Source organism: Cheilinus undulatus, linkage group 1 (genome assembly GCF_018320785.1).
Source record: "Cheilinus undulatus linkage group 1, ASM1832078v1, whole genome shotgun sequence".
Classification (NCBI taxonomy): Eukaryota; Metazoa; Chordata; class Actinopteri; order Labriformes; family Labridae; genus Cheilinus; species Cheilinus undulatus.
Window position 1 is genome coordinate 48,674,949 of NC_054865.1, and position 13,173 is coordinate 48,688,121.

The window sequence follows — 13,173 nt, forward strand, 5'->3', positions numbered from 1 at the left end:
CTGATAGTTTACTGCAGCATCGTCTTGACCAGTGGGTCTCAACTGGTCCGGTCTCAGGACCCACCAGTCTGTCTTACGACAGATAGTGACCCAAGTTTCCAAAAAAATTTCAACAACGCATGTTTAGTTAATTGACTATGTTGCAGTTTGGAGCATGATTGGACCAAAACACCTGGTATAAAAAAGAAAAGGGACAAAACTGACATATTTTATACCCTCTTTCCACATCATTATGTTTCATTTTTTGCCAGTTTTCCAGAGAACTTGTGAAATTACCCCATTATCATGGGAAATGTAGCCATTTATTGCAAGAAGAGGAGATAACTTAGTAGAAATATTGATCAGACATTTAAACTGACCCAATTTTACTATAAAACAGGGTAAAATAAAAGGCATCAGTGCATATCTATTAAGGTCTTTAGGACTTTTGCAACCATGCTTTTTCGGACACCTAGTTGCTACCCACCGAAAACTGCTCCACAACCCACTTTTGGGTCCCGACCCGTGTTGAACCACTGGAGTAGAACAAGCAAGGTCAATGGCCTTGCAGACCGGCATGTAGATGAGCATATACAGATTTACATTTCCAGTCATGAAAATAAGTCCCTTCTAGTGTTCATCTCTCTTCTATCTATTTATATGAGGAAAACTCATAACACTGGGAAGTTACATCTTTGCCATTAAAAATACACAGCTTGAACTTTGCAAATCCGAAATTTGAAATAAAAGTTTTATTACTTATCTATGTCAAGCATCTTTTTTTTTCCGCTTTTTGGCACAATTCAAAGTGTTCTATTGGATAATCCATCAACTCATGCCATTAAAAAAGCCTATTTGGACATTATCCATTAAGGAAGTGACTGTGAAGGAAAGAAGTCACATCCAGCTTTTCATTTAAACTTCGGCGACGGAGTGGAGACAGGAGATGGATGCTGCTGCTTAACCAACAGGAGCCACTTTAATTACAATCCTGATATTAACATCAGAAGGAAGTGACGGACACACAAAGGCCAGCTGAAAATGCACATACAGAGAAATAAGAGCCATATAATCACAACCAAAGCAAACGGCTGATTTAAAGAGACCTAAAGGCTAAGTTAGTGTGTGTATAACTAAGTGTGTAGGATGGAGGAGGGAGGGCTACACATCTTTCTCAGGCTGAGTCTTCTCCGCTGGCAAACCTGCTATGCAGCTCACATGCCAGCTCACACAGCGAGTCAGTGGTCTGTAAAATTAAAACGTCCCTTTTCTTCAGCAAACCCCGTTGTTTTGCTTATACGACACTATCTTACATAATGGTAATAATAGCAGTCATTATGGCCCTTAACTCAAAAATGCATTTTACAGGCAGGGGTGTGATGGAGGAAGTGGTCGCAGGTAGATAAAGGGACAGTGGAAGCTCTGGTGGAGGTAAATGACTGCACTATGGAGAACCAGCGACTGCAACACTGGAAACTCACAGTAATTTGAATTGGACAGAGGAGCGTATTAAAAAACACCAACAGGGGGTCATCTACATGTTTAACTGTGTGTGCTTTTATGTGTGATGTGTTTGAGACCGCAGGCCTCGGACTGAAGCGACTGCAGCGGAGAAGAGGAGAGGGGGGAATGAGTCAGACTGCAGGAGTAAATTATGTGCATTATGGTCACGGCGCTGACAGCAGCTCTATTGAAGTCAACCAGCTGCAACAAATAAAAAGGTGGCTGGAGGTCACACAGACCTCCAGTCCCAGAACCCTCTGCTGCACGAGAAGGCAAGAAGGCCTGTGCACTCCTTCTGCTCTTGAAACAGCAGCAACATTAGGTCAACTAATAATGAGCTGATCTCCTGGAGAACCTAGTCCAGATGTAGGCAGGTATTTTTAAAGGTTTTTATCCTGTGTTTTCAAAAAAAATCTCATTCACACATGCACATGATTTCAAAAACACCTTTAACCTCACCCATCCATCCATTTTTTACACCACTTATCTTGTTCGGGGTTGCGGGGCCTGGAGCCTATCCAAGAGGTGGGGCACACCCTTGACTAGTCACCTGTCAATGGCAGGGCTGACATCTAGAGAAAAAAAACCAGGCACACTAACGCCTACGGGTAGTTTAGAGTCATGAATTAACCTAACGAGCATGTCTTTGGTAAAGGGAGGAAGCTGGAGTACCCAGGGAGAACCCACACATGCACGGGGAGAACATGCAAACTCCTCACAGAAAAGCCCTGGCAGGGATTGGAACCAGGAGCTAGTGCTGTTGCCTCACTAACCGCTACACCGCTGTGCAGCCAGCTCCTTGACTAAATGAAAACACAAAAATGCACTACGTATTATGAAGTGTAAAGACAGTAGCCTGTCCTTGGCTGTGTGGGTAAAGCAGCTCACTAACAGATAGCAACATTGCCGTTAACATGCAAACAAAATCTTGCTGTTCCCCTGCAATAACCATTTTATTTTAAAGATACCCTATTGAACATAACTGGGTCTCAGCCACAAAAATGGCAACAGGATTTGTATTTCAGAATGTTCACAGAAGCAGCATTGACCAATGCAGTCCATTCGGGCATCTCTGCTCATCAACATAAAGGAAGAAGAACTGCGTGTGATCGCGTAAGCGTGTTAAAAGTCCAGTTAGCAACATTAACACCGGTGAAAGTTTAGCTATGTCTGTTAATGCCATGTAAATTAAGTGATAATGCTGCACACCAATGTAGACATAAAACAGAAAAGCCAGTATGTAGTGGGACATTACAAGCCCACAGTTTTCACTGTTTACACATAAATGCTGTATGCAGATTTTATCAAAATCTTCATGCTGTTTTTCAAGGCTTTCCAAAGGGTGAACTTTCTGTAACCTAATTCACCACTGACCGGTGTACAAAAGGCCAAAATGCATGGATAGGTTTTCAAAATACTGGTCTGCATGTGGATATGGCATCACAATATCTTACCAACTGCTTTAAACTAATTTCTGGTCAAACACAGATGAAATATGAATATAGTATATTAATAATAGTTGGCTTTTTTGGATGAACATATTTTCTTAAAAAATGGTATACTCTTACTCCCAAGGCAGGTGTAAAAATAAACTATCAGTTTTATTGTTGAGGATGATGTGGATGTGTCATAGATTGATATTACACCAGCCAAGACAAGCTTCTAATTTATCATTCTTCATATATATAGTTCATCCTGTTAACCGAAAAACTTGTTTGGCACATTTGATGAGTTTCAGTACTTTGTATGTTTTATGTGAGTGTTTGTAGGATGGCCCGCACATTTTTATAGCTACTGGGTTTGCAGCAGGGTGCACATATCCTCACATAACACTGAATTTTAAAAACTTTTTGGTTTACTATGGTGCACTGTTATTCATGAGTTCAGATGAAGAACTTATTTCAAGATTGAAAACTCAAAAAATAAGTCATAAGTCATAATAAATCATTATTAGAGAGAAAATGGGGCAAGCATAATTTAGCAAAATGAAAAGTTGCTTAAAAGAAATGTTCTGATTTAGACATGGGCATCACATTTCATGGCACTAAAGTGAATTTGCAAGCCCCACTGGAAGATTTTCTTGGATTATTGCTGGCAGTACAGACCTAATTAAAATCACATGAAATGAGATATGCTATATAATCATCATAAGATATTTGTCACTAGAAATAATCCAAGTATGCTTGCTCAGTTTTCTTGTGTTTAGGTTTCAATGATATCCAACATGATTATGGGAAGGCAAACACAAATACTCATTTTTTCTTTGAGCCTTACCTGACTATGTCCATGGCCTGATAGATGATCTCTGACTGGTCCACTGCTATGACCTTCTTAGCCCCTGATCTCGCAGCAAACATGGACAGAATGCCGGTCCCACAGCCAACATCGAGCACCACCTACAGAACAAGAAGAGAAAAGGGGGCAGTGAGGTAAAGGCCCAGAACTTGGTTGGAAAATGTAAAAAAAAATTCAATAGTAAAAGTTAAAGACATCCCTGAAGAAATTTTCTATTGAAAGAAACCATCAGAAACCAACACAGGAAATGTTTCTAAACCCCACATGTATTCCAGTGTTTTTAAACTTCAGATAAATTTCAGAGTTTGACTTAAAATGACAGAAAATTAGGTATCATTTTTCAGAGAAAACCTGGAATCTGGCAAAGCCATCTGTTTTGCATGGTTATTTCAAAAATGCAAAAATCAAGGTGGATGACATGGCAGGAGCTGAGTGCACCAGGTGAACACAGAGTCATGTCATAATATGGCACAGTTACTTGATAAGAATCCCAGCCTCACAAATTCATGAAAAAAATGTTTTTATCCTGTGATCCTGGTAAAGAAACTGAACTTTGAGTTTTGAATGGGCCTGGGCACAGTTGGTGTTGGTGTTATTGCACTCACAAACATTATTTCTGATGTTTGTTTTTGAATATTTATGGTCTATGTTTTTAAAAGTCTTATAATGTAGGCTCTATTAACAGATTTTTAATAGCATTCATTGCAATGTTATCTTGCTGTAAAAACAAAACAAGAGCAAGGAAAGTAAATATAAAGGCGGTCCTTTGAACTTAAAGAATATTATTCTACAGGATGGTAAAATCTCAGCTTGCCAGTGACCTCCAGTTGCTTTCATGTTGATGATAAAACCTTCAAGTTTAAATTCATGTTTCAACGTGCTGGTTTTGCCCCATGTCTTCATCATCTTTACTTATTTAAGTGCCTCTAAATCCTCAGGGCACTCAACTAACTTTTCCACTCAAGCTTTTGTTGCCATCGACTGAGTTTTTAATCACCTCTATTTCAGGTTCCCATAGGTTGCAGTTAATTTGTTCATTTTCGCCCCCGACTGGTGTTAAATGACCGTGGCGCAGCTGCAATGACTATACACCCAGCTATATGTAACACTGTTTATGTGCCTTTCTATTTAGGGCCTTTTTAACTTCTCTGTAAGTATCCTGCTGCCTTTATGGGTTCACAGAGGGTCGCCAACACACTGCTGACTCAATACAATGCCACTCTTCCTGCTACCCCCTAATCTTAACAGTACTGAAACAAGAGTATCTGGGTTTGTTCTCTATCTAACGCTCTCTGTAGAAGGTGACACGTCCCTCTCTGCCAAATGTTTTGCACTGACAGGGATAATGTACGTTCCCATCAACACAGCCTGCCTCCTTCCTCTGCAGCCTCATCCCAGCACTAACCAGCAGCCGCCCATATAATGGATGGTCATGATACAGGCCGCTGCTCCCTGCAACTAAAAGCAACGATAGGAAATAGGGTGGGGGTGTGCTGGAAGGGTTTTTGGGGAGGTGGGGGTGTGGTATGGGTTTGGTAGTGGATTGCATACGTCTCTTATCAGCACCCTGCAGTCAGCATCTGAGGCGCTAATAAACTCAGGTATTGTTTTAAATCGGACGCCGTCACTTTATTAATGTGTTTTCTACAGAATGAAGCATGCCTCTTTCTCTCAATGGGGTTGGTTTTCCTGCACGTGCTGCATGCACACATTCATAAACATACATGTTTGCATTTGTTCAGATGGCTCACCTTGTCTTTGAACACATCAGGGTTGTTGTACATGAAGTCACGATAGCTCTCTGTGCGCACTTTGTCCTGTGGAGAGATCATACAAGTATGAACAACACAGGCATTTCTTTAACTAAAAAGACAATAATAAAACATGATAAAGTGTATGAAAATATAAAAATGCTTACAGATACAATGTGTGGAATTTTCACACTGAAATGTCTATATTAGTCAAATGACTAAACCAAAATAATCTAAAATGTAACTTGAGTACTTACATTGCATCAAATATTTTCAACAGTTCTCAAAGCCAGAAATATCCCCAATATTTATGGTTGTAACAGGAAATGTTTAGTTCACATGGCTGACACGACATGTTTATTGTTGCCATAGAAACAGGAGGTCAACTGATACTGATTTCCAGGTCTGATACACATACCAATTATAAGTTGTTCATGATCCAACCAAAAAAGCTTTAATATTTGTGTGCTATGACCATAAAAAGAAAAGGTTTGAAATAATTTATTTGTTTCTTAAAATAAACTTTAGCAACAAAACCACACAATGTGAGCCCTGATATCATCACCATTAGCGTTGTCTTCACCAACGTATATTGCCAAGTGTTGGGCTGTTCACAAAGAGCTAAAACAGTGAAAATGAAGGTTTTCTCTGGCTTTGAAAACTGTTGGTAATAGTTGAGGTAATGTCAGTACTCAATTAAAAATAGACACCACAGGTGTAGTTATATTTAAATAAATTTAGACTAATTAGTGAAATATAATGTGTTTTAATAAAAAATCTATTTGCAGTACAGGTTCTTTGCAACCTTGAAATCTACTTGGGGACAAGAAGTACTTTCTATATAGTTAAAACGTTACCAAAAGGCCATGTTTTGAGCTGTTTACGACATTACCAAGGGTTCAAAGTGTGAAAATAAAAACAATTGTTTTTCTCAAGCTGCTTTAGTGTCCTGTAAGTAGTGAAATATTCAGGCAAAAATAAAACAAAGATTACAGTGAAATGGCAGCAGGTGTGGATTTTAAAAAGCCTCTATCACAAAGCAGACATGTTCATTTTAGTACAGTGTTACCACGGTTGAGCAAATTGAGCTCTGATCTCGTCAGTATTTCTTTGGCTGATGTTCGTCCAGTCTCGCTCATAGTGACTGGAAATCAGTCTCTTTTTTTAGATCCAGGTCATTTGGCTCAGCTCAGTAGAGCTGGCTGTCCGGCTCCTAATCAGCCTTTTATTCTGACACATTTTGGCTTTTTAAATGTGGGTTAACTAATGACAAAGGATGGAGGAAAGGGAACTGGCACTCAAACAGGAGCTAGGTACAGTGGCTCATATTAAAGTGTCATTTTGTAGAACAGTACTGTTCGTGAACAGCTCATCATCACTCAGTCTCTTACCCCACAAGGTTAATTTGGTTGCCGGTTCATCACTGTGTCAATTAAAGCATGTTTGTGACAAAATGAGTCATTTGTCATATGTTAAAGGGGCTCAGCTAGCCTCTTAACTCAGCACAAGACTCCTCAAGACTCCTGTTGCCCTTCATCTGACTAGATGATATTAGACAGCTGGAGGTCTACAGGACTGAGTAATTTGTGATATTGATCACCTCTACACCAGGTAAGTTGGTTCAACTGTGTAAAAAATCTATTCTTTGTAAAATGTATGGATCATACTCAATGTATGTAGAAATTTTCTGATGATAACTTCAGTGTAGAGGTCCAGTTAGAGCTTTAAAGTGCTAACTTTCCAACGTTCATTCATTCCTGATGGTTTTCCCCCACTTTCTGACCCCCTGACGCTTATCATAATCATCTGACTGCAAAGAACCTATTCTAGTGACACAATAGGAAATAAGATCTTTTTAGGCTAATGATAGAAACTAAAAGTTGTTTAAATTTAAACAGAAGTGTTATAAATCTATCCAAGGAAACTCAGAAACCATGCATCATACAGTTCTCTTCTCTCAAACACTCGCACAGACACTGCACCATACATTAGACACCAACATGTTAAAAAAATAAATAAAAAAGTTGTCTGCTTCTACTGCAAAGCCCTTCATCACGTGTTGGTGACTGTCCAGAGACTCTGATGGAGTTTACAGTCTGACGCACACACATGACGCAAAACTTAACAGTGCGAACCACCAATCAGGACGGCCGACAGGAATATGTCTAAGCACTGCAGTAAGTAGAACAGGAGGGGAGGAGACGTGCTGACCCCCCCCACCCGCCCCCAGCTTGCTGACACTTTGAGCTTTGAGTGCTTGAGGAGTGTAAAAATTAATTCCACGTTTGGAGCATGCTGCTGTCTCACATGAGAGCTCAGCGCTTATTGCTGATTTGACACTTTAGAGAAAATGTCTTGTCGTCATGTCAAGTGTGTGCACAAAGATGATCACTTTCATTTACACGCTACATCGAAATCTTTCAGCCAAGACTTGCGCTGATGAACTAGCTAGTGCTCCTGCACCCGGCGGGGATGACTTATGCGACTTTAATAAGACCTGTGGGCCTCGTCATGTTTGTGTATGTTCGCTCATCTCAGACCTTCAGCATCTCCTCGTGGATGCTGTGGTGGCCGTAGGAGCTGAAGTAGGCTTCATCTTCGTCCGCACGGAGCTCAGACACGGTGCCCAGGTTGCCAGGTTTGCTGGTTTCTGTTGTCAGCACCAAACCCTGAGCCAGCAACCTGAGAGAACATTGAAGGGATCTGTGTTAAACTTCTAATATTAGACCATGGGACAAAAGCAGCAACCAGAAAGCACAAAGCACACACAACCTTCATGCAGGACGAAGCAGTAAATGGAGTAGATGGGAGGCATTTATCTTTCTAACTCTGCTCCAACCCCCCCCCACAGCCTCACTCTTTCTGTAATTTTCCTTTATTGCCCCCCTACCTACCTCCCCTCCTCACTTTAACCTCCATGCTGCAGTGGAATTTTCCCTTCCCTCTTCTATCTTTTCCCTTCCTCCAAACTTCTTCCACAAGGTACTGAGTTGATGTTTCTGCAAACAGTGTTCACTGTGTCCCCCTGCTGGCTGTACAAGGGTAGTGCGGGACTAAACTCACACTGAGTTGCACTTCAAGCTCTCAAAGATGTATTTAAAAAAAGGATTTATGATTAATTTATTGATTAATAAACTATTAGGACTACTTTGATGATAAAAAGCTTGATATAAAACTATAGAAATGTGACTGACTTGAGTTTGTGTAGGTCATCCATGGCCCTGGCCAGCGCCTCCTCTGACTGACGGGCTCTCTCCTCAGCAGCCTGTGCCCTCTGCAGCACGGCATTATGGGATTCTGCCCCAGATGACGTGCAGAAAGACAGGGTTGACCCTCCAATGCTGCAAAGCTCTTCAGGATCTGCCAGAAGCACAGAAAAGGGATGTATATCATGATGGCTGAACACAAAAAGCCGGCTTCTTTCGACAAACGTTTTTGTCTCCTGTCACTTATCTTCCTGATACTTTACTTTATTCATGGAGTTTTAATAATGTTACAGTCACATAAATCTCCCTGCTTTCAAATGGAGCAAAGTCACTAATTAAAATCATTGGACAAAAAAAGCTTCTTTGTAAAGATGACATTTTGCACAGTAATTCAGTGTTAATTTTGTCAACTAAAACTACAACTAAATGTATTTATTGACTGGCGTTGATGAAGCTTTTCCATGAGAGTCAGACTTTAGTGATAAAACCTTGATGAAAGTAGGTTTAATTCTCATCAGCAATACTAAAGGGAGACTAACATGTTAATGTTGGACCCAGTACGCTCCTTAATAAGCAATCACGATCCCAGTTTGCAAAAATGTTCAAACACTTAAATGTATTTAATAAATATTGTTGCGTTTTCTACCCCACATGGAACAAAACACACTGGTCAAAACAACTGGACTTTGGGGCTTAAGTGTGCATGGGCACAGGACAAACTGCCTCACGCCCTTAGAAGAAACATTTAGAGCTTCTCCATTAATGAGAGGCCTGGCTCTACTTGGTTTGACTTGGAACGGTAGATAAATGCGGCAAGAGATTTGTTTTTCCACCTTTACCATGCTACCTGTTGAAGACGCAGCGTTCTGAGCCCTAATGAATGTCATCTACAGTCACTAATACTGCACCTGCTCAGGATCACGTGTGATTTCACTTCTGGATTAACATTTCTTTATGACATGACAAAAACTGACAAAAAAGAAGGAAATACAAGAGTTAGAGCTGAATCTTCCTGTCTGATCTGATTGTCTTTATATCGTCTTAAAGCAAAAATAAAACAGTTTTTTTCCTACAGTTCTCCAGATCTTTGCCTTGCAACAATCCTGTCTCTGAGCTCTGCAGGCGGTTCATTTGATCGCATGACTTGATTTTGGCCTATTAAGCATTGTCAGCCACAGTATAAAGCATGCCACTCCAAAAGCATGTGCATTTCCAAATCATGTCCAATCAATCTGTTTTACCACAGGTGGACTCAAATAAACGTTTAGAAACATCACAGCAAAGATTCAGAGGAATGAGAGGAATCAGAGATAAATTTCAAGTGTTCTTGCAAAGAGTCTGAATACTTATGTCAATGTGACATTTTTTTTTTAAAGTATCAAAAATGTCTAAAATTCCGTTTTCACTTTGCCATTATGGGGTAATGAGTGTAGATTAATGAGAAAATTTTTTTACTGTAGCATCAGGCTGCAACATAAAAACATGAAAAGGTGAAGGCAGTCTGAATATTTTCTGAGTGCACTGTACATGGGCGAGTTACAAGTCACTTTTATGTGTGGCCTTCCTACCAAAAGTGAAGTCATTTACTCAAAATCAAAGACTTACATCCATGTAGTTTAACACTGTTGCTGTACCTGTCTGCAGTAATGGGTCATCCTGTAGGATGGGTCGAAGGAAGTCTTCACTCTCCCAGGGTAAAGGAGCATCCGGTAGCCCAATGAGACTGGATGCATCACATTTCTTTAAAACAAAGGTTGTTTTATAAGATCATCAGTTTGTGCAACAACAAAGAAAATCGTATTCACAGTTTTCTTTTGTTTTGAAAAGTCATGCCATGCAATGTTTAAATATAACATACTCATAGGAGATGATTAGCAGGGCTACTAAAGGTTAATAAATGATATGTTTGTGTCTGCTTAAGTTGGGCCCTCAATGGGCACCCCAGTCACAAAGTTTGGATCCACTCCTGCTGTTTGCATTTTAAGCATGTTTATGTTACTTTGATCAGCAGCAGGACTGTGGGCTCTACTGATGGAAAAGAGGGGAAAACAAGAGGGACAGGGACTCATTTTTCACACAGGTAGAAGTCGGAAAACTTCTCCAGGATGTCTGACCATCTTTCTTTCACCAATGAGAAAAGCTCACTGAGACTGTCCAGTGCGTCACTCTCTATCTCGTTTTAAGTTGTAGATTTCCTTTCACAATCTATCCTCTGTCCACTTTACATATAACTCAATACTAAACTATCAAGATCAGCAAACAGAGAAGAATTTCTTGAAAGCAATTCAATCACAGTGGTTCAAGAGTGGATGAAATGGTCTACACAACCCACAGCTTACTGTTACGGTAACATTGCACCTTAAAAGCAATGTGCTTTATTCTCATGTGTCGACTGAAATATCTAAAGTGAATAAAAGCTTCTTTAGGTAACCTGTTCAGCCATAAGGGATTTATTCAGCCATATTCACAGTATGGTACATAGATAAAAGATTACTGTGAATGTAGACATAACAATATTAAACTGCATCTCATAAAAGACGGTACTTACAGTGGACCGTATAAAGTTGATCATCTTTATGTAGCCGTAGTCGTCTAAATCTAATGAGGAACAGAAAAAAGAAGTATGAAAGACTTGAAGAATAACATTCAGATTCTGTACTGACATCATGAGTATACTTACTGTGTTTTCTTATTACATCTACTAGGTTGACCTGGTGTTCAGCTGCGCAATGTTGCAGGGTGGCAGGTACAGAGCTCAGCAACCTGAATACATTATAAAAAAAATCAAATAGTTATATTTCCCAAAAACATCAGAATTAAACTTCTCTCATGATCTAAAATCATAGCCAGAGATGTGGTGGGGGTGTCAGATTTCAATAGTATTTGAGTATTTTCAGTCTATTCCTAATTAATCTTTTTTTTTTTTTTTACCTTTAACAATGAGCTCAGCCTTTTTCTCCTATACTGCCGCCAAGCACAAGGAGACGATTGAGTTATTTAAGCTACATACTGTATTTCGGGGGATGTCATGTTGATGTCCACTGTGTTTGGCTGTAATATGCTGTGTCATGATTGGTCAAAATCACATGCAGGAAACAGGTAGCAACTATTACACTCTCAAAGAGGACAAAGTTGACACAGAAAGCCGCTGCTTTGATCAAGAATGAAGTGATCAATTAGGGGTTTAACTAGGGGTTTTATGGCTACTTCAGCCATAACACCAGGTGAGTGATTTTTATCAGTGAAAAATCTCATATGGTGGTTGTATACGGATAAAAAATTTCCCATTCCTAACGGCTATATCCCACTTTCTGACCAGCAACAGACATTCTGGATGACATGATTGCAAATAACCTGTTATATGGGCTAAAATGAGTTTGTAACTTATCAGGTGTGAGCAAAAATCCATTATTGTGCAACCCTAAGCTACACCCTTAAATACTCGTAGTTTCCCCCAGTATCAAATCTCTTGTGTTCCTGTGCTCATATTTTGATTGAATGAGAAAACAACCAACTTTGACTAATTTCATTTTTAGTTATGCAAAATAAATGAAGAATGAAGTTGCCCCCAAAGAGCGATACATTTGATTAAAACGTTTATGAATGAAACAGCTTAAAATAAGAATATTCATCGTAAATACTCAGTCTGTTTGAAAAGACTTCTGCTTGGCGACTTCTCATACTGTTTATTCGAAACAAAAAGACGATTCAAATTAAAGGAAACCCCAAATACGAGAAACGGTTGCCTGTGTCTGCAGTCCTCCCCCTCTGATATACGGGTATCCTCACCTGTCACAGAACAGACAGGTAACTGTCTGACTGTCCTCCTCCATCCACTGCCACTGCTCCTCTTCATCATCAATGTCTTCATCATCTCCATCAGAGAGCTCGGGCATGTCCTCAAAAGCTTCATCGACGCCTGTCAACGTAAAAACACTTAAAACTGCATGTATAATCCAGGACGATATATTAACGTTTAAATGTTAGCATAATATTATCGCTACGACCATTTACAGAGGAGTAACGGCTGCTAACGCGCTGTGTAATATAACTTAAGACAATATTTGTACAGTGCATATGCTACACAAACTATCGTTATAAAAAATAAGTACTATAACAGCGGTTTTGGGGGTTAAAATGTACTATTTACCACACTCACGTGGGTCTGTGTTTTCTGCCATGATGCCGCCTTGGTTGCAGTTACTTCCTGGTTACGTGTAGTGACGCAGAGAAGGGGTAGGCAGAACGTCTCTGCAGAGAGGTAGTATTAAATGTCCTCACCACAAGATGCCGCCAAAGTGCTACAGCTCTTTAAACAAAGGAAGGAGCAGGTATGGTCCCTTTTAAAACTTTTACTCCACACAGACTTAACAGGGTTGTGATTTCTATTAAGGTCTTCTGAATCCAGGTTTTAAATAACCCAGTTTGTGGGTCAAATC

The 13,173-nt window shown here is 39.9% G+C and overlaps 1 protein-coding gene across 2 annotated transcripts in view; it reads right to left on the reverse strand.

Annotated features, from left to right (window-relative positions):
- Positions 1-13,045, reverse strand: part of prmt3 (protein arginine methyltransferase 3) — an 83,298-nt gene extending 70,253 nt beyond the window's left edge. Inside the window, exons 1-9 of one of the 2 annotated variants that reach the window (XM_041788524.1) lie at positions 12,894-13,045; positions 12,524-12,653; positions 11,415-11,497; positions 11,283-11,332; positions 10,369-10,474; positions 8,723-8,888; positions 8,069-8,210; positions 5,529-5,594; positions 3,757-3,878 (exon numbers count right to left, since the gene is read on the reverse strand). In XM_041788524.1, the coding sequence (XP_041644458.1) occupies positions 3,757-3,878; positions 5,529-5,594; positions 8,069-8,210; positions 8,723-8,888; positions 10,369-10,474; positions 11,283-11,332; positions 11,415-11,497; positions 12,524-12,653; positions 12,894-12,915 (887 nt within the window). In that variant the 5' untranslated portion in view covers positions 12,916-13,045. Of the gene's footprint in view, positions 1-3,756; positions 3,879-5,528; positions 5,595-8,068; positions 8,211-8,722; positions 8,889-10,368; positions 10,475-11,282; positions 11,333-11,414; positions 11,498-12,523; positions 12,654-12,884 lie in introns of both variants that reach the window. The other variant, XM_041788515.1, reaches the window with a different exon arrangement.
- Positions 13,046-13,173: the final 128 nt, after the last annotated feature.